The 27,131-nt window shown below is 41.0% G+C and overlaps 1 protein-coding gene across 3 annotated transcripts in view; it reads right to left on the reverse strand.

The window, feature by feature from the left end:
* The window catches only part of TCF12 (transcription factor 12), a 187,194-nt gene that overhangs the window by 129,270 nt on the left and 30,793 nt on the right, over positions 1–27,131 (reverse strand). For all 3 annotated transcript variants that reach the window (XM_075857958.1, XM_075857957.1, XM_075857956.1), the window contains exon 4: positions 2,862–2,935. In XM_075857958.1, coding sequence (XP_075714073.1) covers positions 2,862–2,935 — 74 coding nt within the window. The remainder of the gene's footprint in view (positions 1–2,861; positions 2,936–27,131) is intronic.

The following is a 27,131-nucleotide window of genomic DNA, read 5'->3' on the forward strand; positions in this document are numbered from 1 at the left end:
CGTTCACCATGTGGGTTACATAATGTAATCGTTTTTATCGTTTGGGTCGTTACGGACTCGGCAAAATCAAATGTGTGTAACTTTTTTTCCATAATAAACCATTTTGTAACGGGAAAAGGTGGGCTTTTCATTTTTATTGTTTTTTTACTTGGGACTTTTATGTATTATAAACTTTATTCAACTTTTTCTTTAGTCCCACTAGGGGACCTTACTATGTGATCATTTGATCGCTTTTATAATACTCTGCAATACATCTGTATTATTGCATGCCAATGTAAAACTGACAGGCATCTGTTAGGCCGTGCCTCTGGCATGGCCTAACAGGCACTCACTAAAGGCAGACCTGGAGGCCTTTGCTAGGCCCCCGGATCCATAAAAGCTATCGGCTTCGTGGGGTGCCGATGGGGTGAGAGAGGAAGCCCCTACCTCTAAAACCACTCAGATGCAGCGGTCGCTATTGACCGCTGCATCTGAGGGGTTAAACGGGCTCACATGACCGGAGACCACTGCTATTGGTCTCCGATCGTTGCCCTGAAGTCCGTGGCTGTTAGCAACAGCCTGGGCTTCAGGAGCAGAGAGCCCAATTTGGGAAAAACAGCTTCTGAAGTGCCGCCGTGAGAAGGCGGCGCTTCAGAAGAACTACCCTAGTGGCTGCCGTAAAAAAAACACTATACAGCGGACGAGACTGCGCACACACACCAAAAAAAAAAAAAAAAAAGAAGAGGCTCCGTCAGGGGCCTCCATCCCAGATCCGGCAGGGATCTGAGGCTATCTGTCGCTATAATTTACGGTAAAATCACGGACACCCCGACGGAACCATTTAAAGAGTGGACCCCAAGAGTGGTAAAAATCATGAATGACCATGCTACACAATCTCAAATTTATTTTAATTGTATGTACTTTTATTTCAGGGGTGTAACCTATAGCATACTCTATATTTAGGGCAGAACACCATTTGTGAGAGACAAACCAAAATTAAAGAGTCATCTTCAACACTTTAATTGTATTTTGATCTACAAAAAAACACTTGCTGCCATTGGGTGGTCAATGCAATAACAAAAGAAGAACTGTGTATTTAGATGAAGCAATAATAAACACATCTGCAACTACAGAATGTCAACTGCAACCAAGAACTACATTTGCAAAAAATAAATAAATAAAAAAACACCAACTTAAACACAGCAAACAAGAACTTCTGGAAAAAGAGCATGAGACTGGGGACAACATAAACAATCAAACCACTATAAACACGACATATAACACGTTATTGTTATATACATCCATTTCACGATTGCAAAACCCAAACAAAAGACTTCAAGTAAGGGATTTGATATAAAGCTCTCCAAAACAAAAACACAGCTGTTTGCAGAACTTTGACCCAATTAACCCCATAACCACCCAAGGCCATAATTTTAAAAGAACCTCATGTTACATTGCCCTGGATTTGAGGCAACAGACAGCGAGGCTATCCGTGACAGTCGCTGGTCCAGGAGAATGAACAGAAGCATTTAACCTAGTCTCTTAAAAATGACATAACGTGGCACCGACACATCCTTTTTTTCTCTCTCTGATTACCATATAATAATTGTCAGTAAACATAACGTAGTAAAAGTTTGTATGATCCAAATATCAGCCAATAACCGCGCAGTAACAGGGAATTCCAATTGCAGTGGAAACTAGATACAAAAAAATGTCTCAGCCGCTATTCTAACTATTTGTGTAGTACATCATAAAGAATGGTCCTGCCAACCCAAGATGTCACCAAAGTCCCTCCAGTTGTACTCTGCTGCCCAAACCTAGATTTGGCAGGGAAAGATACTATGTGGCAACCATTTAACAGTCGAAGAGTATTGTGTAGGGGTCCAATTCTGATTAATAGGACCTGCGCACGATACTCTCCAGGTATAGGTTGTTTTTTGTTTTTTTTTGTTTTTTGCAGGATAGAATAGCGTAGTACTACTCTGACCGGCTAATGGGGCCTTGTGAACACGTTTAGAATTTGCACAGGAAGCTTTAATGGCGTGCACCGTAAACGTAGGAAGCGGTCAAGAAACAGAGGCATGTAAATAGAGAACGTTTACAGCACGAAAAGAAACCGAAAAACTAACAAGGTAATTAGGGGGATTTATTTATAGATAATAAAAGCGGTAGACTGTTAATAAAAATATTTTTAGATCTCGGAAAACCCCTTTAACTCAAATGTGAAGGAGTCCTAACATGTCACGGTTTTGAATGCTTGCCGCGGCTTGAATATAAGGACTAGAGCTTAGATCTTGGCCTCATATTAAAGCAAAGAATAATACCGGGCTCTAGGGGTTGTTTGAAGTTGGGGGGCAGCATGAAACGTTTTGCTGCCTGGTTTAGTTTCACTGCAAGGTAGGGGTGGGAAGGAGGAAATTGCCATTAATAGCAGGAAGCTAGATCACAACCTGTTAGGGTATGTTCAGATGTGGCAGAGTGGTGCGGAGTACGAACCGCAAAACCACTCCGATTTACAGTACATAACATGTGAATAGGGTTTTGAAACCCCATCCACATGTTGTGGTAGAAATCTGTGCGGAAGTCAGAGCATGCTGAGGATTTAAAAATCCGCAGCGTGCCCTTTCTGATGCAGATTTCCCCCTTTGAAGTGCAAAGGGATGAACTCTACTACAAAGTCCGCAAGTAATCCATGTGGATTTTGCCACAGATTTAAAGCAAACTTTTTATGTATTTTGCATCTCAGGGTCTTCTTGGGTCAGACTTTTAGCTACAAACTTGAATTTGTACGGATTCTTACCTCTATCTTGTATTTTATGTGCACGTAAAAACATACATTAAAGAGTCAAATAGATGTCTTGACTATGCTCACTCGTACTTACCCTTGATGATTCATAGGATGGACTCATCTGACCACTTGTCCCCCACGAGGAAGCACCAGACCGCTCATCAACACCTAGAAAAGTTATAAAAATAAAATGATCTATTATGCCAATTGATTATACTAAGTGGTAAAAGGTTTAACTGCAAATATATGATAAAACGATCTTCAGCAATATATCAAGATCCAAAGCCTTCTAGCAACTGAAGATAAGAATTATAAAGCTGGTATTGTTATCCCATTTCAATGGGATTATTCAAAAATATATAAAGTCTGCTCCCTGGCAGAGTCCTGACCAAGGGCTGCCATAAATCAGGTTGGATTTGCGATACTATTATTTCCTCCTATGAATTAAGTGTTGTCCGAGTTTATTCCTGTGCTCTCCTAATATACAGGTTTGTTGGGTGGCCATAGACAAATGATCGGCAGTTGAACAATTCATGGTCATATTTCTTAGTCCTTATTCCTTGATAATCCTACATTTTGGGCAGGTCCTGCGTCAACCAGTCTTTCCACAGTTCCTCCAATTTTAGTACAAATAAATTAAGTGCTGATGGTAGACAACCATTTAACAGTTAAAAAGGCATTTCCACCTAAAAACTAAATATCCTGTGTAACTAAGCCCTCTAAGTGTTAAACATTCTATTCTGTTGTTCTGTTCCGCAGTCCTGAATAAATCTGTTTTAACCTTTTTCCCAAAACATGACACGAAGGTCTTGTTCACACAGTGCAGATTTTCTGCCGATTTTGCATGCCTTTTTTAAGTCAAAACCAGGAATGGAACCTAAACCGTATATATAAAGGAAGGCCTTAAGTAGGTCTGCTCTCTTGGATCCAACTCTGATTTTGGCTTAAAAAATGCATGCAAAATCTGCACTGTGTGAACAAGGCCTTAATGGTTTCAATTGCAGTATTCATATGAATGGTCATCTAGCGGTCAGATATATATATATTTTTACCTTACATGGAAATATACTTTAAGGCCCCCTGCACACGGCCGTAGCCGTGTGCACGGCACATGTTTACAGGCATGGCCGGCCGCCGACACTCATCTGTATTTGTGGGCCGTGCTCCCATTATAAAGTATGAGAGCATGGTCCGTAAAATAAAAAAATAGGACATGTGCTATTTTTTACGGATGCTAAATATACGGGAAGGTGTCCGTTGGCGATAGAAATGAATGGATCCGTATTTTGATACGCAATTATGGTCCGTAATCGCGGATCTAAATTACGGTCGTGTGCATGGGGCCTAAAACACTGAAAATCTAACTACTGTGCACCAGTCAACTAATAACACAGCGATGGCAGGAAGATATATGCTAAACAGAGAGGAAAAGCTCTAAACCTCATTAAAAAAAAAATATATATATATATATATATATATATATATATATATATATATATATATATATATATATATATATACACACACATATATATATACACACACACACACACACACACAACCGTTCAAAAGTTTAGGGTCACTTAGAAATTTCCTTATTTTTGAAAGAAAAGCACGTTTTTTTTTCAATGAAGATAACATTAAATTAATCAGAAATACACTCTATACATTGTTAATGTGCTAAATGACTATTCTAGCTGCAAACGTCTGGTTTTTAATGCAATATCTACATAGGTGTATAGAGGCCCATTTCCAGCAACCATCACTCCAGTGTTCTAATGGTACATTGTGTTTGCTAACTGTGTTAGAAGGCTAATGGATGATTAGAAAACACTTGAAAACCCTTGTGCAATTATGTTAGCACCGCTGTAAACAGTTTTTCTGTTTAGAGGAGCTATAAAACGGACCTTCCTTTGGGCTAGTTGAGAATCTGGAGCATTACATTTGTGGGTTCGATTAAACTCTCAAAATGGCTAGAAAAAGAGAGCTTTCATGTGAAGCTCGACAGTCTATTCTTGTTCTTAGAAATGAAGGCTATTCCATGCGAGAAATTGCCATGAAACTGAAGATTTCCTACAACGGTGTGTACTACTCCCTTCAGAGGACAGCACAAACAGGTTCTAACCAGAGTAGAAAGAGAAGTGGGAGGCCCCGCTGCACAACTGAGCAACAAGACAAGTACATTAGAGTCTCTAGTTTGAGAAATGGATGCCTCACAGGCGCCTCTACTGGCAGCTTCATTATGTACCCGCAAAACGCCAGTGTCAACATCTACAGTGAAGAGGCGACTCCGGGATGCTGGCCTTTAGGGCAGAGTGGCAAAGAAAAAGCCATATCGGAGACTGGCTAATAAAAGGAAAAGATTAATATGGGCAAAAGCACACAGACATTGGACAGAGGAAGATTGGAAAAAAGTGTTATGGACAGACGAATCGAAGTTTGAGGTGTTTGGATCACACAGAAGAACATTTGTGAGACGCAGAACAACTGAAAAGATGCTGGAAGAGTGCCTGACGCCATCTGTCAAGCATGGTGGAGGTAATGTGATGGTCTGGGGTTGCTTTGGTGCTGGTAAAGTGGGAGATTTGTACAAGGTAAAAGGGATTTTGAATAAGGAAGGCTATCACTCCATTTTGCAATGCCATGCCATACCCTGTGGACAGCGCTTGATTGGAGCCAATTTCATCCTACAACAGGACAATGACCCAAAGCACACCTCCAAATTATGCAAGAACTATTTAGGGAAGAAGCAGGCAGCTGGTATTCTATCTGTAATGGAGTGGCCAGCACAGTCACCAGATCTCAACCCCATAGAGCTGTTGTGGGAGCAGCTTGACCTTATGGTACACAAGAAGTGCCCATCAAGCCAATCCAACTTGTGGGAGGGGCTTCTGGAAGCATGGGGTGAAATTTCTCCCGATTACCCCAGCAAATTAACAGCTAGAATGCCAAAGGTCTGCAATGCTGTAATTGCTGCAAATGGAGCGTTCTTTGACGAAAGCAAAGTTTGAAGGAGAAAATTATTATTTGAAATAAAAATCATTATTTCTAACCATGTCAATGTCTTGACTATATTTTCTAGTCATTTTGCAACTCATTTGATAAATAGAAGTGTGAGTTTTCATGGAAAACACAAAATTGTCTGGGTGACCCCAAACTTTTGTACGTTAGAGTATATATATATATTATATACATATATATATATACACACACACACACACACACACACACACACACACACACACACACACATATATTACAGAATGTTATGCTTTCTTTCAGATGTCATAACTCTGCTTCAGGAACATAAGTAAAAGACTGGATGGTTTCTCAACAAGCGAATCAAAGATATTGGATTACAATGTAATTCAGAATGAGAATGCAGTAAAACATAAAACACATATATACACTAAATTGAGTTTTAAACAAAGACACACTCTGAAAGCAACATAAACAAGAAAAGACAATATACAGTGTGGGCTCACCAGCTGTTATAGGTTGATCAAATAAATGTATCTGCCCAAACAAATCTAATTTCACAGCTACGTTAGTGCTGAAGGTAGGAATTTCCATCCTATCCTCAGCTTTTCTTTATCCAATATGTTTTGGAAATAATTCTATTGCTTTCGGATTAGGACAAGAACAGAATAGCGAATGTTTGAGCTCCGTGTATGTCTCTGTGACACACGTATAGATATATGACATACAGGGCTTCATTTATCAAAACGGACTCTGTGAAAAAGTCCCCATGTTACTCGTGGCAACGACATGTCTAAACTGCGCTAGAAAAAAAAATGAAGTTGAACGCTGACTGGTTGCTACAGGCCATAGGGAAATTTTTCCTGTTAGGCAAAGCACACAGCGTTAGAGAGTTTCATAGAAAATATTATTTTATAATATACTTTACTAAATTGGGATGCTCATATACGAAACCCATCTCTCAAGTAGTCAGGACATGACAGTCTAAATACAGAATGATCACAAGCCAAGCAACACTTATAACAAATGTAGAACAGAACACGCAGCTCGATATCGTAATAAAACACAACCGCGTACCCTAACCAGGCTCCATCTAGTGAGAACGGATCTGTTGTCTTCTAAACGATATATCCCTCTCTGTTCTGCGGTTTACTATGTATGTGCATGGCGTCACTGAAATACCGCTCTTTAGGAACACAAACACTGCTTTCCAAGAACACGTTTGACAATCCTCAAGCTTTCAGGACAACTCCTTAGGGTTTGCATTCACATACACTAGTACGCCATCTAGTAAATGCTGCAGCTAATCTCTTGGTAACCGTGCAAGCGAAGAAACTTACAGGCTGAATACAAATAAATGCAAATGAAAAACAGCAGCTAACTGGCAGTAAATCCAACTACTGTCAAACCATAACATCGACAAGGTAAATCGCTATGACAGCCATGCTGGATCCCACTATCGGACAATGGGATCCACCCGGTTTTAGTCAGGGTTCTGGTACTTTTGCAGAACTCGCTACTCTTGTCAAAAATACTGGAAAACATGCCGGAATGCAAAAACGCCAGTGTGAACAGAGCCGAACGCATTTGACGGTAGTATAGCAAACACTGCTGCTGGCTTTGAATACATTGTTGTAAATTACAGGTCCTCAGCCTATGTTGTTAGGGATAAAAAGAGTCGTTGAGGACATATTGCTTTGATATGCAGAGTAATCCTATATAGTCCACATGTAAAAGATGCGGGCTGCGAACAATCACTAGATCACGGATGCTAGCGAGTCTATTTGCTATGCATTGCACATGTTCGGGTAAATGAAAGGTTACCATAATGGGTCTCACATGAGTTATTTTACGGGGTAATGTACACAACCCCTGGATGTGTGTTTATAAAGCTTTGTCTTGTTCTCCAACGGTAGCTGCGTGATTACAACCAGCGGTGTAAGGAATTCATACGGGACCAATGTGTTTAAATGAGTGCAGGGGTGACTGCTTTCTAGCCTGATTCTGACACTCAGGGTAGGTTCACAAAGCTTATTTTTAGGAGGATTTCAAAGTGTAAAAAAACTCTCGTATTACACTCCAAAATACACTTGAAATACGCCTGCAAACAGTTTCCCATCGATTTCAATGGGAAATACACGGTGTAGTTCATCTGAGGCGTATTTATAAGCTGACTAATTAAAAAAACACCTCATAAAAATAGGCCTCGTAAAAAGAAAAAAAAGTGTCATGCCACTTCTAGAGGCGTTTTTGGAGCAGATTTTTCCATTGACACTCCAAAAAAAAAAAAAAAAGATTAGAAGAATACTCCTCAAAACTACGCTTTTAAACACCAAAAATGCTTTGAAAATCAGCTACAAAAACACCCGGATTCACAGGATGTTTTCTCTTGAAATCAGCCTGGTCATTTTTCTGCCTCAAATATGCCGTGTCAGCATATCCTTAGTGTACATTTACACAAGCTGTTTTTGGCGCTTTTCGTTCTGCACAATTTTTGGAGTTTTTACTGCGCGTCCAAAAACGGCTCATGTAAATGCACCCTAAAGTGATGGCAAAATCTGCCTTCAGAAGAGAAAAATGCATGAAGAGAATTTTTTCACATGGTAAAAAGAAGTAAAAGGTCCTATTACATGTTAGACAATCTATTACACGACACAACAAAACAATAATGGATAACATATTTCTAAGCTGGTATACCTTTCACAATCAAGAAAAAAAGCAGAGGATTGGAGCAGCACTGAACAAATGCCTGACTAGGCTGGTGCAAAGCTTCAAAAATAAAGGAGTGACCTCTCCTTATGTTAGATATCCAAAAAAGAGAACGTGAAGCAGCACTCAAATAAAGTGAATTTATTCATCCAACATGGAACCACAACGTTTCACCTCCTCTATGAAGGCATTTTCAAGACTTGAAAATGCCTTCATAGAGGAGGTGAAACGTTGTGGTTCCATGTTGGATGAATAAATTCACTTTGAGTGCTGCTTCACGTTCTCTTTTTTTGGATACCTTTCACAATCAATATAGTGCAGCTCATTTACACAGCAAGATCATCATTACATAAATTCCATAAACTGCCCGTGTAAACACAGCTTCAGCATGAGGAAACTACCAGTCCTTATCAATGAATTACAATATCAAAAAGTTAATTTCATTAATTCAATACAAAATGTGAACCGCCTATATTATATAGATTCGTTACACACAGAGTGATCTATTTCCAGCATCTTTTTCGTCTCATGTTGATGATTATGGTAACCGGTAATGAAAACTCCAAATTTAGTGTCTCAGAAAATTAGAATATTATAAAAGCCCAATTTGAAAAATGATTTTATATACCAAAATGTTGGCCTACTGAAAAGTATGTACAGGTAGCTTTGATAGCGGCGCTCAGCTTGTCTGCATTGTTGGGTCGCATCTTCCTCTTGACAATACCTTATAGATTCCCTATGGGGTTTTGCCAGCAAATCAGACCTAATCAAGCGCAGTGATGCTGTGGTTATTACACCAGGTATTGGTACTTTTGGCCGCGTGGGCAGGTGCCAAGTCCTGCTGGAAAATGACATCAGCATCTCCATAAAGCTTGTCAGCAGAGAGAAGCATGAAGTGCTCTAAAATTTCCTGGTAGACGCTGCGCTGACTCTGGACTTGATATAACACAGTGGACCAACACTGCTGCTCAGTGGCCCAAAGTCCTGTTTTCAGATGAAAGTAAATTTTGCATTTCACTGTGAAATTAAGGTCCCAGAGTCTGGAGGAAGAGTGGAGAGGCATCAATCCAAGTGTCTTGCGGTCCAGTGTGAAGTTTCCAGTCAGTGATGGTTTGGGGGCCATGTCATCTGCTGGTGCTGGTCCACTGTGTTATATCAAGTCCAGTGTCAGCGCAGCCGTCTAGCAGGATATTTTACAGCACTTCATGCTCCCCTCTGCTGACAAGCTTTATGGAGATGCGGATCTAATTTTCCAGCAGGACTTGGCACCTGCCCACGCGGCCAAAAGTACCAATACCTGGTTTACTAACCACAGCATCACTGCGCTTGATTGGCCAGCAAACTCGCCTGACCTAAACCCCATAGAGAATCTATGGAGTATTGTCAAGAGGAAAATGAGACACCAGACCCAACAATGCAGATGAGCTGAAGGCCGCTATCAAAGCAACCTGGGCTTCCATAACACCTCAGCAGTGCCACAGGCTGATCGCCCCCATGCCACGCCGCATTGATACCACCTCAGCAGTGCCACAGGCTGATCGCCTCCATGCCACGCCGCATTGATACCACCTCAGCAGTGCCACAGGCTGATCGCCTCCATGCCACGCCGCATTGATACCACCTCAGCAGTGCCACAGGCTGATCGCCTCCATGCCGCGTCGCCTTGATGCAGTAATTCATGCAAAAGGAGCCACGACCAAGTATTGAGGGCATATACTGCACATACTTTTCAGTAGACCTACATTTCGGTATTAAAAATTATTTTTGAAATTGGGCTTATATAATATTCTAATTTTCTGAGACACTAAATTTGGAGTTTTCATTACCTGTTACCATAATCATCAACATTAAAAGAAAAAAATGCTGGAAATAGATCACTCTGTGTAATGAATCTATATAATATCAGAGTTTCACTTTTTGAATTAAATTACTGAAATAAATTAACTTTTTGATGATCGTCTAATTCATTGAGAAGAACTAGTATAGTGCCACCTGTTGGGTACTACTGAAAAATGAATGAAAGCGAAATCTACCAGAAACTGCCACCTGTGCAGTTAGAACCACATCCAAAAACCTGCATGCGAATTTACCGCATTCTTATGTTTCCTCAATGCAGGTGCATCAAATCGCAGTAAAACGGCATGCGGTTTTTGGATGTTTTTTTTTTTTAAATCCAATTTAAACCTCACCTCAACGTCTAAATACACCGTTTGGCCGGGTTCCCACGGTTCGGCTACACTGCGTAAAAACAGTGTAGCGTATCCGACCCGCAGCACCTTCCGTCCGAAAAAAATAAAATAAAATCGCACCACATTGTGGTGCAGTTTTTAAAACGGAATTTCCGCTGAGGGAAAAAGCGCTGGGGAGAAAAGAAAAAAAAGCGACCATATCTTCTCTGCACGTACCCCGGCCTCCTAATATGACGATGCAGGCAATGTGACTCTGCAGCCAGTGATTGGCTGCAGCAATCACATGGGATGCAACGTCATCCCAGGAGGCCGGACTGCAGGAAGGAGAGACTTCTGGGGAAGTATGATTATTTTTTTTTTCCGGAGATGCGTTTTCTCTGTGGCGGAATCGCATGCTGTTGCGGGTTTTGAATACCCATTGAATTCAATGGAGAAAACCCGAAACAGAAAAACAACAAAAACACAGCATAACTGGACATGCTACGGTCAATTTATTAGCGTTTACGCTGCGGTTTATTCCCCGCAGCATGGGCATGAGATTTTCTTAATCTCATCCACTTTGCTGTTATTGTAAATGCGTATATTAAGGCGATGTGGACAATTACGATTAACTGCTACACGATTTTGCAGTAATAAATCCCTAAAGGTAAGTTCACACGTGTCAGACATTATGCAGATTTTACCTGCAGATTTGCGCAGATAAAAATCAGCAGAATACAGTACAAGGCAAGTGGCTGCAATTTTAACAAATCTCATTCACAAGAAATTTTAGTGTGGCGAATTTTGCCGCTGATTACCTGCGAATCTGCAACTGCAGATGTTAAATGGCTGGAAATTACTTGTTTTCAGCTTCTAAGGAAAATCTGCAGAGTTTTCTGCAATGCAAAGCAAATTTGTAATAAAATCCTCAAGATTACGTGCAGATTTTTCTTACAGATTTCATAGGATTCCTGTGGATTTTCTGTGGAAATAATCTGCAACAAACCCGACGCATGTGGATTTAGCCTAAGGGTGCTTTCAACATGTTTCACCTGTCGAAGCATGCAGCTAAAAACCGCATCGCAAAACTACAGCAAATCGTGGTAAAAGATACTCCGTTTTGCCAAGTGGTTATTGCTAGTGTAGAAAAGAAGACTGAGCCAGTTGGCACGAGTTAAGGCATCCTCAGGATAGGGACACAGCGTATCCGTCCTGGAAAGCACAGGGAATTCCACACTAAAAACTGCGGAATCGCAGCGGAAATACTGCAGGGTAAAAAAAAAAAGTTTATACTTACCATCTGGGCGTTGTCACGGTGACGCGTGCCTCTGTTCCGAGTACCGGCTGGCCTCCTGGGATGGCGCTGTAGTACAAGTGTCCGCTGCAGCCTTTGATTGGCTGCAGCAGTGTCATGGGATAAAACATCACAGGAGGATGGGCTGCACTTGGAACAGAGGATTGAGTCACTAGGACAACGGCCTGGGGGTAAGTATAAGCATTTTTTTTTAAATGCACCACCATTCAATTTATGAACTTTTTTTCGGCTAATTTTTTTCTGCTGTGTGGAGGGGATGAGATTTTTAAAATCTCATCCACACAGCTGCTACTGTACTATACTGCGGATATTCTGCAATGAAATTCGTTGCGTGAAAATCCGCAGTGTACGTGCATGGATTTCTACAAACTACATGTTGATGAATGGAACAGAAACTTTTTGCACCAAACCTGTAAACATATCTTCTAAACACATTTGTCTGGCATGTTAAATTAAAATCCTGAATGGTTTTGGGGTAGGCCATTTAAAACAGAGGTGCTGTAATGACCACTGAATGCACGGCCAGCAATGGGATACATTTAGCAATAGAATCGCGGTTTTAAGCTACTATAAGATCATAGACAATCTAATGTTTACAGAGGCTGCCAGCTCCCCAATATCTGCAGTCGGGAAAATACGTACAAGGCAAGTTGGCCTTTAGGCCGTGTTCACAAAGCATATTTTCAGATGTATTTCGGAGCTTAAAACGCTCGTATTCCGGAGCGTAAAACGCTCGTATTCCGCTACAAAATACACCTGTAAACAGCTTCCCATTGATTTAAATTGGAAATATGCTGTGTAGTTAATACAAGTAAAGTAAATTAAAAGTTACTAAGAGGAGTCCAGATAAGGAGTCCGGCGGCATCTGGTACATTGTGCACATGAAGCCGAGGACAGTACACGTCGCTTTACAGTGCGTGCGCACTTGTACTGCCCTCAGATTCATGTGTGCAATGCCACTCCTGGGCTCATCTCGGTAAGTTATGATTTACTTTACTAACTATTCCTGAAACATCCAATTTTAACATGGGCAGGTTTGTTTAACCAAACACCAGCTGCATAACGACGTGCTGGGGGTTTAGAGCCCCCAAACTACTGACCGGTTCCCTTTAAGTGGGAAAAAAGGGCTGATACTTATTTAATGCCTATGGCCACAGATCTTCACAAATTTTTAGAATTGTTTTTTTATCCTGGCTGTATTTATAGACAATTGGTCATTATTTTATCAATTCTAGTCATCCCAATGACTGATTGTGATGTGAAAAATGATCTACCCGGTTTTGTTTTTCAGTTCTAGCTCAGTTGTAATCTGAAATTTAGGCTACGGCACCATGGTCCAGATCAGTTACGCGTTGCTTTAAAATCGCTACATTACCAAGACTTGTGTGGCGACTGCAATATTGTGAATTACCTTGCAACCATGCCTAAAAAAAATGCAACTTTATTCATAAAGTACTGTAAAAAAAATAGTGTGGTACAGTGTTAGCCAGAAACAATATGCAATGTTAAATACTTTTGTGGCAAAAAAGACAAAAGTATAGTAGGTATGATACTGCCTGAAGAAGGAACCTGTGTGCACTGAAAGCTGCATATAGAACTTTTATGGTTGGCCAATAAAGGTATCATACCTTCTATACTTTTGTCTTTTTTGACACAAAAGTATTCAACATTGCAACTTTATTCATAGTAACACATGAAAATTGTGGCACGGTCACGGGAATGCCCCCATTTACCATGCCTCACTACTGTGTTGTCGTGGCACTCTAGTTTTATGATATGAACAACCATTTGGGCAATATAATATGGAGGCCTTCGTTGCCTACCGTCCTGCCAACAGCTAGTGGTGTATAAATAACTTTTTTTTTTTCTTTGTAGGGGTATTGAAAAAAACCTTCAGTGAGATGTGTGACTGCGGTTTTCCCCTAATGACTATGGCCAGCTTAACACTACAAGGAATGCCATAAAATAGCCTGAAATTTCATCACTCAACAGTATGCTACAACGACTACAAGTAAAGTCCATTTCCATGTCAAAAATTTTTTTTTTAAACCATCAACAAATAACGCAAAACCTAACCACCCAAAAAGGTGGCTATAAGTAATTTCAATTATATGTAGAAGGACATTTGTGAACGCAAATTCGATTGCACTTGCAATACAGTTCTATATGAAGTGTTGTTAAATGACCATTTACTTGACAAATAATAACAAATAAACAAATGATAATGTTTATGTACGATTAATCGGAAACGTACAAATCAGCACATGTAAAATGTCAGATAAGCGCAACAAACACTCTGCTCCAGTATCGAAAACGTATATATGTGCAGACCCGGCCACCATTGTTTTAAAGAAAAACCAGTAAAGCCCTCAACTTTAACACTGAAATCTTGCTACATTAAGAGACTCACTCACATTATGTACAAACTCATAATTCTGCTTTGCATAGTACAATAAAGCAGGTAAACCAATAATGGATCATAGATAAACACACTAAGTATACAGCGAAGGGGTTCTTGTCCGGACTATTTTCCTAGCATCCCGTGCAGAAGCGAGACTCGCGCACCACAACGATCATCAGTGAGCAAACAGCAGATAGACGACAACTGACGTAAGGCGGCTACGCAACAAATGTGCGCTGTTATTTCAAACACTGGATTGTGTGTACAGAACTGGTTAAAAATAGAAATGTGATAAAAAGACCTCTGCCACGGAGTTTTGGTCAAATAGCAGTGCGTGGTCTAAATGCTCAAATGTGAAATACCATTGTTCCAGACATAAAGCCCAATTATTTTTTGCTTTGTCAAAGGGAGTGACATTTTGTATTTTTATTACAGAGCTTGCCAAAATGAGCTCATTTACATGCAACGCTTGTCAATAAGGGACTTCACATCAGCATTCTTCAGGCTTCAGCTCCACATTTGTTGTTTTAGCATTTGCAAGTGTTTGCAGAAATAGCTTGAAGCCAACCCGTTCTATAGTATGTACTATATACTGTATTTTACACATCGTGTCATAAAAACTCTGGGTACCCTCAGAAAATCAAACACAATATGTCATTTTACAAAGAGGAAGGGGTTTTTCAAAAATTGGAATAAAATAAATAAAGAGTTTGTAGTGTACTGCTCTTTCCCCAACACCCTCTATGAACATACGTGTTGAGGTCATGTCACCATAGACAAAACACTGGCGCAGAATCTGCATAAAAAACATTTCTGTACATCAAAGTTTTTTTTAATACAGAGAAAAAAAAATCTGCAGAGATTAAAGGGCCAATTCACACTGCATACACCTAATGTATCCATAGACCCCCATTCACTCAAGAAAGGCCAAAATAGCTTCATTTTTGGCTTCCGTCAGGATGGTATACCTACTATTTAGCTGTAAAGCAATAGCGTAGTCAACTGCGCTACACAATTCAGAAATATCCAGTAGAAAAACTGTATATGCACGGTATACTTTTTTTTTTTAATGAAAGCCTATGGTCTACATTGGCATTTGTTAGAGGTATACGTTAAAAGTATCTCCCAACTTATAGCTCTAACAGACACTTCGATCACAGTGTGAATAGGCCCCAAGTGCATGCTGTGAAAATGAAAACCACATTTTGCCCTTTCTGTTGCTGATTTCATCCATTGTGGTGTAATCTATGAAATCAATATACAAATCTGCACGCCGATACGATGGAAGTACAAGCCGATTTCGCTACAGATGTGTTCTGCAGTGTGTGAATCTGGACTTACTGTGGATCCGTCAGTGACAGCTGTCCTTTATATAAATATGAAGAGAAAAAAAAAAAGTAGGCAAACCATCTATTTAGAAACAAGAATCCAAAAAGAAAACACTAATAAAAAGTTTTTATTACACGCTTAACAATTTTGTAGCAGATTAAAAAAAAATAAAAAATCTTGAAGACCTGGAATGTGCTGGAAGATATGAGAGGCTTTGAACGGTTTTATTTTGTATGGTATATGGTTTTGGAACGGGCTAGTGAATGCACCACGTGACAAAGCCGTCTATGAATCACAGCACTAGTGATTGCACATCACGATGACATTGCACTGTTACCAGTTCTGGAGAGAAGTACATGTCATTTGAAACCATTTTCCATATTACGATGCATAACTAAGAATCTTTATGGCTTGCATACAGTGTGTTTGCTTTTAGGCTGACTGGTAAAAATAATACAATATGAAGCGTAGAATAAATAAGACTTTGCTCCTCTATTGCATTCAAACACACCCAAATATAATACAATGGTCATAAATTATTTATACATGAGATAATGTACCTTTACTGTAAACAAGTACTCTTACGTCTTATATGCTTAAAGGGACATTCCCAACGGAAACATTTATGGTATATCCACACGCTAAGCCATAAACATCTAATATAGGAAGGTCCCACCTCAGAGAAAGGTGGCCCCCATATCCCAACACATGCGCGGCCACCTCTCGATTAATTCTCTGTCTGGATGCGGTGGCCGGCAGCTTTTTCGCCCGTTTTGGAGACCGGTGCGGGTCACAGCTGGGACCCGCATCTATCAGATATTTATGGCATATTCCGTGGATAAGCGATACATTTTTTCAGTTAGGAATACCCCTTTTAGTTAAAGTAAGTGTCTATTCACATTGCAAAGAGAGGATTTCACAATATAAATTCACCTCTGAAGGAAGCCTCCGATGAATGTCACTGTACAGACATATGCTGCCCATTCCTACGTTAAAAAATTTATACTGCGTGGTATCCGTTTTTCTACTGGATGGCTCTGTATGAAATGGCATAGTCGACAACGCTATTCCATGCAGTTGAAGATAAAAGGTATACAGAAGTATACTGGACTGATGAATGCCAAAAGGACACTATATGTCGGCAAATGGGGCCCTATGGATACTTTCTGCGTTTGCGCCAGATGCTTTCCTAGCCCATGGACCAAACATGCACTGAAGTGTGACTAGACCCTGCGGGGCCATTATTCCTTGTACTTGTAATACACACCTCAGTTGCTGCTGTACCTCTTTTTGAAAAGGTAGTGGCAATTTCATGTCAGGCACTGAAAAATAAAAATCTGTTTTATCAAAATAATGGTGTGCAGCAGCTATGGGGTGTATTACAGTGTCAGTCATAGTGTGTGTCCCCTACATTGCTTCTTCAAGAACCAGTCAAAGCGCCCACCCTGTCAGCCAGATTATCAACCAGCGCCAAGCAGTGTGCCCTCCTGCACCAGTCATAATTACGCCATATTGTCAGCCACAGTCTCACCATATGCCCAACTCACTAGAAGCTTCCTCATTCTGTGCCAGAGAGGTCAGGGGGGACTAACTTGTGACTAGAATGATCTGTAACAGATCGATTTCCTGTCAGAACCTGATAAGTGGCATCAGAATGCGCTCATTTTACAGATTAACCATACTTTAATGGAAAATTTCCATTGACAAATACTTTATTGCAGATAAATCACGTGTGTTAAATGTTCGTTTTGTAGGAAGTGCCCATTAACTAATGCAAAAAATAAAACCTAGGCTTCATAAATTGGATGTGAAATATAAAGTCTACAAGCTCAATGATACAAGCTCACCACTAGCCAAAACTCAAGTACTTTGTCAAAGCTCTATCATACCATATATTTTTTTCATGATGCCATTTGAGGTTAATTTTCTCATATGATTCATGTATTATAAGCAGGGATTTAGTGTCGAATTAGCACATAAACATCCTGGTAACATTGTCTACAGTGTTTCCAAGTGTACCTTTAGGTCACATGGACTCTACATTTATAGAGTATAAGGGCCTGTTCACATCAGCGTTGCCCTTCCCTTGAGGGGTTCCGTCAGAGGTTTCCATCGGGGGAACCACTCAAGGGAGAGTCAAACTGAAATCTTAGCTTCCGTTTCCCTCACCATTGATCTCAATGGTGACGGAAAAGCTGGTAAAGTTTTCCGTTTGTCATCGTTGTGATGGTTCCGTTTTTTTCAAATATAGCAACATAGGAAGGAAATGAGGCATCAGTAGACCAGAATAGTGAAAGAGAAATACCCATTGGCTATGTTAGAAGTACCGGAAAAAAACCAGGAAGATTATGTGATCTAGAGTTTTATCCAAATATAGTAGTATAGTAATAAATAGAATGGCCATTCACCAACTGAATGAGAAAAAAAAAAAGAATACAAAAATAAATAAAAAGTAGCCAATATCTCGATACAGGCGAAAAGCATAAGATATATACTGCAATGGAATCAACATTTAAATGGGGTTTTCTGGTACTATAATATTGACGCTCAGGATAGGCCATTGATATCAGATCGAGGGGTGGGCTCTGACTATCGCTCCCCCTGCCAATCAGCCGCTTGAATGGGACTAAGCTGCAACACCAGTGTTGTGACTATTAATAAATAAGAGGAAATAATGCTCGCTGAAAAGGACAAAGTGCGCAAAAAATTTCATTTACACTGTGTGCGCTATATTTATTATGTACTTCGATACACTGTGCACCTACCCTCGATAGTACTGAAAAGAGTCTAGAGAAAATGGCATGGCGAAGAGATGTAAAATGTGCCAAATTTATAATGACGTAGCCATTTTGGCACAAAATATTGACTTAACTTACACCAGCGATGAGTCTAACGTGCCTAGTGAGGGGCGCCAAATTTATTGTACTAATCTGGCACAATTAATGGAGTCTTGTAAAATGATTGATCCTACAACTATACTGAAAATCTCACTATTTGCTACCTTAAAGCAAATGTCCACTTTTGAGAATGATGTGGATATAGTACATTAAAAAAAAAGGTTTGATCAAAGCCAACACCCTATTTATGAAGCAACCTGTTTTTTTTTTTTACTCCTTTGACAAGTTTTGTAATTCATTACCAGTTATATATGCCATTGTTCAGAGCAGTGGTGAAAAGCTTTCATGAATCGTCAGCTGCAATTGTCGGAAAACAGCACAAATTACACTAGTATTCTACACAGTTATGACCTTTGTAAATGTTCCTCAGTGTCTGTGCGCTAAACTAACTCAACTGTACGAATAGCACGTGAGAATCAAAGACGACCGTAAATAATTTTCACTATCGTAAGCTAATCATTAAAGAAACAATTGCAACAGTGATTTTCAATGAAACGTAGTTCAAATTGTTGCAAATATAATAAATATGCATTGCTGCACGTGTATTTTAGCATTGAATGACTGAAAACTGATCGTAGTGTTTAATGGGGTTGTCCAAGATTGGAAAAACATGGTTGCTTTATTCCGAAAAGAGTGCCACCTCTATTTGTGGCCGCAAATACAAATTTTACTGTATAATGTATAATATAAGCTAATTCTAAACATAAACCAAAACACGCAAAATGAAGCAGGTGATACAATTCGTATGCTTTGAGAACATCGCTTTCAAAACTAACTTCATGGTCTGAGTTAGTACGTAAATGAAAAAAAAACAAAAAACAGACAAAATGTTAAGTTTAGTCTATATTACCAAACACTCATTTTTGAAACTACTCTCAGTAGGGAGTAAAGAACGTAAAGCTCAAGTAGCTTAGCAGATAATTGTTGTACTTCAATAGCAAGTAGGGAAAATGTGTGTTATGTCATTAAAAACAGGCAAAATCAAGACAATGCAAGGGAGAAGGAAGGAGAACTTTTCTAGCAAACATAATCCTACTTTGAATAGATAATAATGTTTCCTGGTTCAGTTTTCTAGACATTATCAAAATTTACTTAAAGAGGCTCTGTCACCAGATTTTGCAACCCCTATCTGCTATTGCAGCAGATCGGCGCTGCAATGTAGATTACAGTAACGTTTTTATTTTTTTAAAACGAGCATTTGTGGCCAAGTTATGACCATTTTTGTATTTATGCAAATGAGGCTTGCAAAAGTCCAAGTGGGCGTTTTTAAAGTAAAAGTACAACTGGGCGTGTATTATGTGCGTACATCGGGGCGTGTTTACTACTTTTACTAGCTGGGCGTTCTGACGAGAAGTATCATCCACTTCTCTTCAGAACGCCCAGCTTCTGCCAGATCACGCTGTGACGTCACTCAAAGGTCCTGCATCGTGTCGGACGAGCGAGGACACATCGGCACCAGAGGCTACAGTTGATTCTGCAGCAGCATCGGCGTTTGCAGGTAAGTCGATGTAGCTACTTACCTGCAAACGCTGATGCTGCTGCAGAATCAACTGTAGCCTCTGGTGCCGATGTGTCCTCGCTCGTCTGACACGATGCAGGACCTGTGAGTCACGTCACAGCGTGATCTCTCGAGAACACGGCTGTGTCTGCACTGCCAGAAGCTGGGCGTTCTGAAGAGAAGTGGATGATACTTCTCGTCAGAACGCCCAACTAGTAAAAGTAGTAAAAACGCCCCGATGTACGCACATAATACACGCCCACTTGGACTTTTGCAAGGGGGTGGCACCCAGGGGAGGGGGGGGCAGTCAAAAGTTTGCTATGAGGCCCAGTCTTTCCTAGTTACGCCCCTGCACTGAAGCCATATTTGTCCCTATGAACTCTCAGCCTTTTCTATCCTGTAATCCCATAGATTGAGTTATGATCCTTCTTCTCCATATAGTTATATCAAGGAATAACTACTGTGATTATACTTTTACATGGGGACATTCTATTAGATGGAGGCAAGTAGTTGGTTACAGGATACCCATCATTACAAATGGAAAAAGAAGCAACTATCGCAATCATTTCTGTAGCTGCATTTTAGATACAGTGGACCCAGAAATATGTCCAACCTTTATATTTTGAGTTTTTTTCCTCCCCTCTCTCTCGCTCATGTAAAAAGGGAATTTTCCCTCTCCATGCTTGATGAACGGGCAGGTTCTTAAAGGGGTTTTCCAAATCGGAGACATTTACGGCATATCCTCAGGATGTGTTAATTGTCAGATAGATGCTACGCTGCTTCCGTAACTGCCATTCACTACTATGGAACTTACGGAAACAGCGTAGCTCAGCGAGCTACACTGTTTCTGTAACTCACAGCCATATAACCTTTTTTATGGTGGGAATTCAACTCATTCAGCCGCAACACAGAGCGGCTGAATGGGGTTTAGGGGGCCCCGTTCTGGAGATAGGTGCGGGTCTCAGAGGTGGGACCTGCATCTATCTGACATTTATGACATATCTTGAGGAAATGTCATAAATGTCCTTCATGGGAAAACCCCTTTAATGGTGTGATCAAGAGCAGTGTACTGTGAGCCAATTAGATCCCTTCCAACTGCGTCCCCTTCCTTTGAAGGCATGAATCTCACACAAGGCTAAGGCTGGGTTCACACGACCATGTTACGTCCGTAATGGACGGAACGTATTTCGGCCGGAAGACCCGGACTGAACACACTGCAGGGGGCCGGGCTCCTAGCATCATAGTTATGTACGACGCTAGGAGTCCCTGCCTCTCCGTGGAACTACTGTCCCGTACTGAAAACATGCTTACAGTACGGGACAGTTGTCCTGCAGCGAGGCAGGGACTCCTAGCGTCGTACATAACTATGATGATAGGAGCCCGGCCCCCTGCACTGTGTTCGGTCCGGGACTTCCGGCCGAAATACTTCCGTCCATTACGGACGTAACATGGTCGTGTGAACCCAGCCTAAGGCCTCATGAACACGACCATAATGTTTTGTTTTTTACTGTCTGCAAATACGGATCCCTAGTCATCCGCATATCTGGCACGCTGTCTGCAAATACGGTCCGTAGTGCATCTGTATTTACGGATCCGCAAAAATAGGGAGGCTGCAAACGAGGTCACAACCCCTTGAAAAGTTCACATGAACGCTCAGGTGTCATTTTCTCTGGGAAACCCTTGCCATCGCATAGCAACGCTTCCGCGATAACAGGCAACTATGGATACACATCCGTAGCCATCCATTTTGCACGCGCCCATAGACTTCTATGGGCGAATCCGCGCTGCAATTGCGGACAGGAATATGTTCTATATTTTGTGAATCATTTGTACGGCCCAGAAACCTATCCATAAACATATACGTAAAGGTGTGGGGGCATATAGAAATGAATGGGTCTGCAGATTTTCCGTAATTACAGATAAAAACTACAGTTGTGTGCATTGGGCCTAAGTCAGGTCATTCACACAAGATAGCTGTCGGCCGAAGCAAACAAAAAACAAACACGTATGGGGTACAATTACATGCCTGTGATAAATAAAAGTAACTAACATGTGCCCATTTCTAAAAATCACCACAGCCAAAAATATACAGCTAGCGATAAGTGGAGATTTTTCCCACAGCTGCTTTGTTGGCATTAATCAAATATCGAGTTCAATAACAATACAATGAACACCTCTTGCACACGACCGAGTTCGGGCCGTGAAAAACGGTCTGAGTGTCGGCTAGATTTCCAGGCCCGACCACGGTACAGGTGAACGGGACTCCTGGCATCAGAGACATTTTATGATGCTAGGAGTCTCTGCGTCCCCACGGAACTGCTGTTATTTTGAACAAAATGATACGGTATGTAACAGCAGTTCCGCGGGGAAGCAGGGACTTCTATCATCATAAAATGTCTATGATGCCAGGAGTCCCGTTCACCTGTACCGCGGCCGACACACAAACCATTTTTTACGGGCCGAACTCTGTTGTGTGCAAGAGGTGTTAGGCTCTGTCTGTTCAGTTAAGAAACGCTGTCAGGATTTTTTGGCCATTCAAATATTCTTGCCATCAAAAATATCAGAACCCTGACAAACTCCAAAGTGAAAAGGGTCAGTCAGTGTCAGTTTGGAACTGTTAAAAACAGATCTATCACAACTTTATGGCTTCTGTTAAAAAAGGAAGCCATGACGCTAGTGTGAACAGTACCTAATTTAATAAAAGGTGCTATACTAAATTTAGAAATAAAACATTTATGATGCTTCTGCATAGGCCAATTGTAGCAATTTTTTCTTACAATGTCGTTTCAGAGCAAGCCAAATCATCACAACCCAAAACTTTAAATCTCTTATTTTGCCCACGACAGTATGGCGGTACAATATATGGACAAAAGTATTGGAACACACCTCTTAATCATTGAATTCAGGTGTTTCATTCAGTCCTATTGCCACAGGTATATAAAATCAAGCACCTAGCCATGCAGTCTGCCTTTAGGTTAGGATCACACACACACACACACAGATTTGATGCAGTATTTGTGGCAGGTTTTTTTTTAGCCAAACACAGGAGTGGACACAAAGGAAAGGAGCTGTATCAGTCCTTTTTTATACCTTTCTTTTACTTCTGGCTTTGGCTAAAAAAAATACCACAAAAACTGCGTGTGTGATCCTGGCCTTTCAAACATTTGTGAAAGAATGGGTTTTTCTAAAGCGATCACTGAATTAGAGCATGGTACTGTAATAGAATGACACCACTGCAATAAGTCAGTTTGTGAAATTTTTTACCTCCAAGATATTCCATGATCACGGTGAGTGGTATTATTGCAAAGTGGAAGCGTTAAATGTCACCAATGATCTGCTGACTCAATAACAGCCAAACCTCCTCCACCATTAACATCTGCACAAAAACGGTCCCCCGGGAGCTTCATGGCATGGGTTTCTGCATACAAGCCTTACATCGCCAAGCACAATGCCAAGCGTCAAATGGAATGGTGTAGAGCACGCCGCCACTGGACTCTGGAGCAGTGGAGTTGTGTTCTGTGGAGTGATGAATCACGCTTCTCCATCTGGCAGTCTGATGGAAGAGTCTGGGTTTGGCGAATTCCAAGAGAACGTTACCTGCCTGACTGCATCTTGCCAACTGTAAGGTTTGGTGGAGGAGAGATTATGCTATGGGGTTGTTTTTCAGGGGTTGGCCAACACTCCTTAGTTCCAGTGAAAGGAAATCTTAATGCTTCTGCATACCAAGACATTTTGAACAATTTTAAGCTTCCAGCTATGTAGAAACAATTTGGAGAATGCCTTTTTCTGTTCCAGCATGACTGTGCCCCAGTGCACAAAGCAATGTCCGTAAAAGGAATGGATGTGCGAGTTTGGTTTGGAAGAACTCAGAGCCCTGACCTTAACCCCACCGAACATCTTTGGAATGAACTAGAACAGAGATTGCAAGCCAGGTCCTCTTGTCCAACATCAGTGTCTGACTTCACAGATGCTCTTTTGGATGAATGGGAAACAAATTCCACTGACACATTCCCAAATCTTGTCGAAAGCCTTTCCAGAAGAGTGGAAGCTCTTTTAGCTGCAATGGGGGAGGGGGGCTAATGCCATATTAATGCCTGTGGAATTACAATGTGATGTCATAAAATTCCTGCAGGGGTATTGTGTAGATGTCCCAATACTTTTGTCCATAAAGTGTATATAGTTTGTTCTCTTTATCTCTTATCTAGTTTGTGGTTGCAAAATGAGTATCAATAAAAGAAATAAATTCAATATCTATAACAAACAGTGTAAGTCAAACTTCTAGAATAAAATCAAGCTTCACAATGATATACGTCTATTGTTACTGAATTAGCGGAACAATATTATGAAGTTTAATTATGGCTGGTCTGTGTCTATATATCCAAATATCTATAGCAAAAAAAAAAAAAACAACAAAAACCCAAAACACAATAGTGCTAGTTTGTAGGGATTTGTGGAATCTCCTGTTTCTGATAAAGATAAGTCAAGTGACTGAGGTATCTGTAGGGTGGACTGAATATAGAGTTTTACCAAAATGGTTTTGGACTGTTGTTTTCTGCACATGCACAAAACACATAAAAGTACAACACAGATTATTGAACATCAGCAAACCCAGTTTAAAAACCCCCCTATAAAAGGATATAGATCCCAAAAAAATAATGTATATGCTTTGTAACTAAATGTTTATTATTAATTCTTGTACAAGTTCTTCTTTTAACTCGACATACATTTACAAAGACATACAGCTGTGTATAGAGAAGATTGTGCACCTACCAGTAGATTTCTATTTCTGGGATCTAATAAATACCAAGGTTTAAGCCGAGCTGCCTTTTAGACTTAAGATTTTTACACAGTCAGCATCTTACAACAGGGCATGCTGTAATACCAAAATGGAAACTACTTATTCAACACTTCACTCATGGAAATAGCAGATCGTAGATAGTAGACAGACAACCATGTTAATTCAGCCTGGAGGTAACACCTCCACAATAAACAAGCATTGCATTGACTATTAATAAACACCGGATCTTCTCAAAATTAGATTGTATGGTACATTTATTGAACCACTGATATCATTTCACAGCCTACACTAAGTAAATCGTTGCAGTGCACAAACTACAAAGTTGCCAAGGGCATAATCTCTAAATCAGAGAAAAGGACCCAATCATACAATTTACATCAAGACTTGGTACAATATAACAACATTACACTATTAATTTACAGTCTGCCAGAAAAATACATATAATACCTCATATCTATAGATGATGTGTGTCAAATTGCATTGAGAAGACGGATGCGTAGCTAGGTTCTCCAGCACCCGGGGCAAAGATTCAGATTGCCCCTCCCAACTTCTTTTCCGATATCTCCTTCCCCCTCGCCATGTTTGCTTTCTCTACCAATCAACGGAGGTGTAATTTATTTTTCAACATTTTTTTAATGTAACTCGAGCATAAAACCATTTGTTCATATTATAAGCAATATAGTTCTATAAAGGAAGTTACCATAACAATAAATTAAAAGAAAATAAATTAGAGGCCACACATAGCCCCCTTGTAGATAGCGCCACACAGCCCCTTCATAAATATTGCGCACAGCCCTCCCTTGTACTTCGTGCCACACAGCCCCCCCTTGTACTTCGTGCCACACAGCCCCCCTTGTACTTCGTGCCCCACAGACCCCCTCCACCACCTTGTACTTAGTGCCACACAACCCTCTTCCGCCCCCCTTGTACTTAGTGCCACACAATCCACTTATTGCCAATGAACCCCCCTCCAACGTTGTACTTACTGCCAGACTGCCCGCTACTACTCTCCGCTCTGCCTTACGTGACTCACTGTTTAGGATGAGGCCGGTGATCTTGCAGCGGCGTGCTGTTTGGTCGGTGCGGCCCAGAAGTGGACCAGTCCAGTCACCTGACCTCATGTCGCTGACTTGAGGTCAGATGACTGGAGTGGACCACTCCCGGGCCGGCACCGAGCAGTCAGAACGCCGCTGCCAGAACTCCTGCCTCCTCCTAACTGTGATAGCAGCTGCAGCCGTTCGGCATACAGGGCGCCTGTCAGCAGCAATCAGCTGTTTCGATACAGCTGCTCTGCGGCCCCCCCCCTTCCCTACCTCCGAGTTGCGGCCAGGGCACATGCCCCCTCCTAGCTACGCCCCTGGAGAAGAACATTTAAATCCCTCACAAGTTGGATCTGATTAAGGGCTCATGCACACGGCCAAAGCCATGTGAACGGTCCGTGATTACAGCACAGACGGCCGCAGTCATCCGCAAATCACGGACCATGAACACATTGATTTCAATGAACCTGGACCGCAAATCCGGGCCGCATAGTGACTTGTCCCATTTTTTTTATCTCCTGGCCAATACATGGACCGTGGAAACCACGGTCATGTGCATGGGCCCATAGAAATGAATGGGTCCGCAATTCATTGGCATTTTCGCAAATCACGGATGCAAAAACACGTTTGTTTGCATGAGGCCTAATGGGTAAAGAAATGTGGCATTATTTAACCTCTTTACTATTACAACCCGATTACGGTGTTCTCACTGAAATAGAACGTAACAGTGTGTCCTCTTGATTGCGCAGAAGCTGTGCACGCTAGAGCCAGGATGTGATTGGCAGAATCTTTGATCTTGGCCATGTAACCCCTTCACAGTCAGTAGCAACTGCCTCCCTCTGGCAGCCATTTGGTGCATCACGATGCGGGGTGCCGATGGGTCACCATGACAGTTGGGGATGGGGGGGGTATAAGAAAGGCCTAATAGATTGCCTGTCAAAAATGCTTTGAGAAACGAAATGATAAACCATAATTTAAAAAAAAAAAAAAAAAAAAAGCATGTATGGTATCATCGCAGTTGGTACAACTCGTACAATGATGTTTTCTAGCAGTGCCATTTGTTTCTACCCAGCTAAGTTGCATCCATTTATTTTGAATCCTTTCATTATGGGTAGCTGTGTCATGTGATCTCAGTCTGACCACCAAAATAGCTCATGCGCTTGTCATGTGTAGGTCAGTTTCTCCTGTGTGTCTAACTTCATGTGAACCACAGAATTACATCACCAATCA

Source organism: Rhinoderma darwinii, chromosome 3 (assembly GCF_050947455.1).
Source record: "Rhinoderma darwinii isolate aRhiDar2 chromosome 3, aRhiDar2.hap1, whole genome shotgun sequence".
NCBI lineage: Eukaryota > Metazoa > Chordata > Amphibia > Anura > Rhinodermatidae > Rhinoderma > Rhinoderma darwinii.